This window comes from Phaethon lepturus, unplaced genomic scaffold (assembly GCF_000687285.1).
Source record: "Phaethon lepturus isolate BGI_N335 unplaced genomic scaffold, ASM68728v1 scaffold2371, whole genome shotgun sequence".
In the NCBI taxonomy this organism is placed as follows: domain Eukaryota; kingdom Metazoa; phylum Chordata; class Aves; order Phaethontiformes; family Phaethontidae; genus Phaethon; species Phaethon lepturus.
Genome location: NW_010515354.1, coordinates 73,738 through 77,339, shown reverse-complemented (window position 1 = coordinate 77,339; position 3,602 = coordinate 73,738). Strand labels below are relative to the sequence as shown.

At 40.3% G+C, this 3,602-nt stretch overlaps 1 protein-coding gene across 1 annotated transcript in view; it reads left to right on the top strand.

The window, feature by feature from the left end:
- The first annotated feature begins 1,268 nt into the window (after positions 1–1,268).
- LOC104627454 (ovostatin-like) overlaps positions 1,269–3,602 on the top strand; it is a 31,297-nt gene continuing 28,963 nt past the window's right edge. Inside the window, 2 exon segments of the mRNA XM_010295722.1 lie at positions 1,269–1,333; positions 2,931–3,114. Of these exon segments, the coding sequence (XP_010294024.1) occupies positions 1,269–1,333; positions 2,931–3,114 (249 nt within the window).

Here is a 3,602-nt window from a genome sequence, read left to right as displayed (position 1 = left end):
AGTAGTTGTGAGGCCACAGATGAAGTTCTGTGTCCAGATTTGGCTCCCCAGTACAAGAAAGGTGTTGACAGACTGGAGGGAATCCAGTGCAAAGTCACTGGGATGGTCAGTGGCTGGAACGAATGTACAGAAAGAAACTAAGATAGTCTCATTAATTCATCCCGGAGAAACAAAGAGGGGACATAATTGTAGTCGTCCGCTACGTAAAGTAAGATTATAGAGAAGACAGAGAGAGGTTCTTCTCAGGGGTGCACAGTGAAAGGACAAGAAACAACAGACACAAGTTATAGTATGGGAAATTCTGATTTAAGGAAAAAAATTTTCACAACATAGTCGGTTAAGCATGGGAGCAGATGTCCAGAGATGATGTGGACTCTCCATCCTTGGAGGTGTTCAAAACATGATTGGGCAAGCTTTGAAGCTAGCCCTGCTTGAAAGGAGAGACTGGACCACCTAATGTCAGACAGTCCCTTTCTATCTAAATTATTTTATGATGTTATATATTGATTATTCTGAAACTTCTCAGTCAGATTTACTCAAAATTCACCATCAGGCTTACAAGTTATTTGATGGGGGAAGCAGGGATAGGGGGAAAAAGCAGACTGACAGACAAATGAATGAACAAATGAAGCAATGCTGCAAGATTCCTTTCCCTAGAGAAAAAAAAAGATTACTTTCCCAGGCTTGTCCTGGCCACTGGCAAAAATGGTAGACAGCTAGCGAACACCATTCCTTGTTGAATGTTACTGTGTGCAGTAAGAAATCCAGATTACAATTATATGCAGATACAGCCTGATGCTGTATTATTACTGCCCAGGCCCCTATGCAGGCATACAACAGCACTGTGTTATGGTTACTTCTGTGTTGTGAGATGGGTCTATGGGAGATCTTTACAGGACAAGGAAATACTTATGTGGTGGCAAATACTAACAGGTTGAAACATTAAGGAACCTTCAGCCAATGACATGATAATCAGAGAGGTAAGCTTCAATATAATATTCATTCGGGCAGGAACCGGTTTGGCTTGCAGTACCTCACAAAGCTATGTGAAATATGAGAGCTTTCCTAAGCTATCGTTTGAGAGTTCAAGGAGTGTGAGAACAGACAGGAGAGAGGAAGATGAACCAATGCAAATTTTATGCAGATATCTTTTGTTAGAATATGATTGAAGCCATGGAGGAGGAGCACCATCTCAGGCCAGTTTAAAAGCCAGAAGACAGGCTGTCCACTTCAGATCAGTTTGTCTTCTTTCTTCTTCACGGACAGAGATGTGGTCAAGGATTCTTCTGAGTATTCTGTCCTTGAACTGGATTGCCACAGTGTCTTCTGAACCGTAAGAGATCATACATTCTGTGTTTTTATGATGAAATATTTTATTATATATCCCACCAGTTAATTTCTTCTAGCACATTGCTATGTAATAAACCAAATGTTTGAGACCTAGGTTCTGAGATGTGTCTGAAGTGGAAGTAGATTACATTCGGAATGATCTCCATCATAAAACTGCTAGGAAATATGACTTGAATGACAGAAACCTAGAACTGGAGTATGTGAATTCTGAAGTGCATGGATAAAGTGTGGAGGAAATTCAAGACTAGACTAGCAAGTAATACTAATGATAAGGATTGATATGCATCAGCAATACAGAGAGAGCATGGTGTATGAGGAGGTGCTACAGGCCAGATAATAGCTGGCACTAAGGACTATGCTAAATGGAAATCCTAGTATTAGTATTAGTATTAGTATTAGTATTAGTATTAGTATTAGTATTACACCTGCTGCGCTGTTACGGCTTATACAGCACTGTCAATGTCCATGGCTTTATCCAAACACAATATTTCAGCCACAATTTTCAAAAACACATCAACATTAGAGCCTTTTCAAATGTTCTAAAGGAAAACACTGTGAAAGTCAGAGGGTTTAGCTTTCTCAGATACAGTGTTGGTTCTAGTAATTTTACTTTTGCTCTTTGAATATTGTGCAGTCTGAGCTGGGCAAGTGAAAATAATAATAAAAACAATATGAGCAAGCAAAGCTGTGGGAGAAAAAAAAGGAAAAGGATCAGATTACCAAGAAAAGATTGTGTGATTCATGTTGTGCTGCAGAACCAACTCATTAATTCTGTCATACGTTATTTGAAAAGACCAGTTTGGGCAGCAGAGAATGGGAGGCCAACAACAGAGCCTTAACCAAATATAGTAAATCAGAAGGAATGTATTTCAGAGGAAGAATCTAGGGAAGGAAGGCTGCCCTAATTATAGAGCATAGTATAACTAATAAAGTCCAATGGAAGAAAGAAGCAAAGGAAGCAACACAGGGAGAGGCATGGAAACACAATAGAGCACGCAGGTTAGATTGAGCGTTCCCTGGAATATTCTGTAAAATGGAAAAACAGGATCATTTCTTGTGCATTGTGCTGATTGACTCCAGTTCTTATCTGGAGGGACAGATATCCAGAGAAAAAGAAATTTAAAATTTGTTGCAGCCATTAACTAGTATTTTTGTCATTGATCTCAGAAAGAAGCTAAATATCCCTCCTTCTTATGGGAGGTTACAGAGGTTTAAGTATACATATAGGTCATGAGAGGATAAATGCAGCTATGCTTGTCAGACGTTCAGACACTTTAGTAATTGGAGATGTGTAAATACTTGTAATGGAAAGATGCAGTATCATGCTGGGTAAGAGACTGCATAGAACGATGCTAGTCTTTCAGCCCAGAAAGAACTGTGAAGGACAAAAAACTGCCATCAGTACTTTCTTAGCATATTATTCAAAAGTAATTGAGAGAAATTTAAGTCCTTCCAGTGGTTTGAGGAAACTTTGGACCATGCGTTCCTTCACAAGTACAGCATTTCTGTGGTATTTTCCTCTGTTTGCTCTGACTTTCCTTCATGACTGAACTCTCTGATCTGGTCTTGCCTTCTTACAGTCAGTATGTGATGCTGGTTCCGACAGTAGTGAGGAGTGACTCTCCGCAGACCGCTTGTGTGCAGTTCCACAGACTCAGTGAGCCTCTCTCCCTGAGCATCATCCTGGAATATGGCAGTATCCAGAAGACTCTCCTTGAGGAATCTGTGACAAAGAATGATTTTTTCAAGTGCTCTGAGTTCAAGGTATTTTCTATTTTGAGACTACTGAAGAAGGTGTAGAAGCTGGAAATACTTCTGAGTGCAACTCTTCTTGTCAGTGAAAGCAAGAAGAAGAGTACAGGCAGGGAGTAGGATGAAAAAAGATAAACTGCTGGAAAGGCTGACAATATAAACAGGAAAAAGAAAAACCTACGGGTTGTAGGAGGAAGCTGGAGAAATACTTTCCATCTCCATTCACAGAGTGAATAGAAAAAAGCTTTTGATTGCCTTTACACGTGCATGTGCCCTATGGGACTGTCATAATTGTCAAGCTGGAGAATCCATCTGGGACATGCTCATTCCCTTTCCTGTGGCTCTGGAAGATCTGGACAGATATGACAAACAAGTCCCAAGGTTAGGTCTTCCAGAATGCAACAGGTGAAAACACCTCAGAATTGAGCTATATGGCTGGGGCAATCTGCATATAAGCAGGTAGCTACACGAGATGAGGAAATGCAAACCTCAGTACCTGG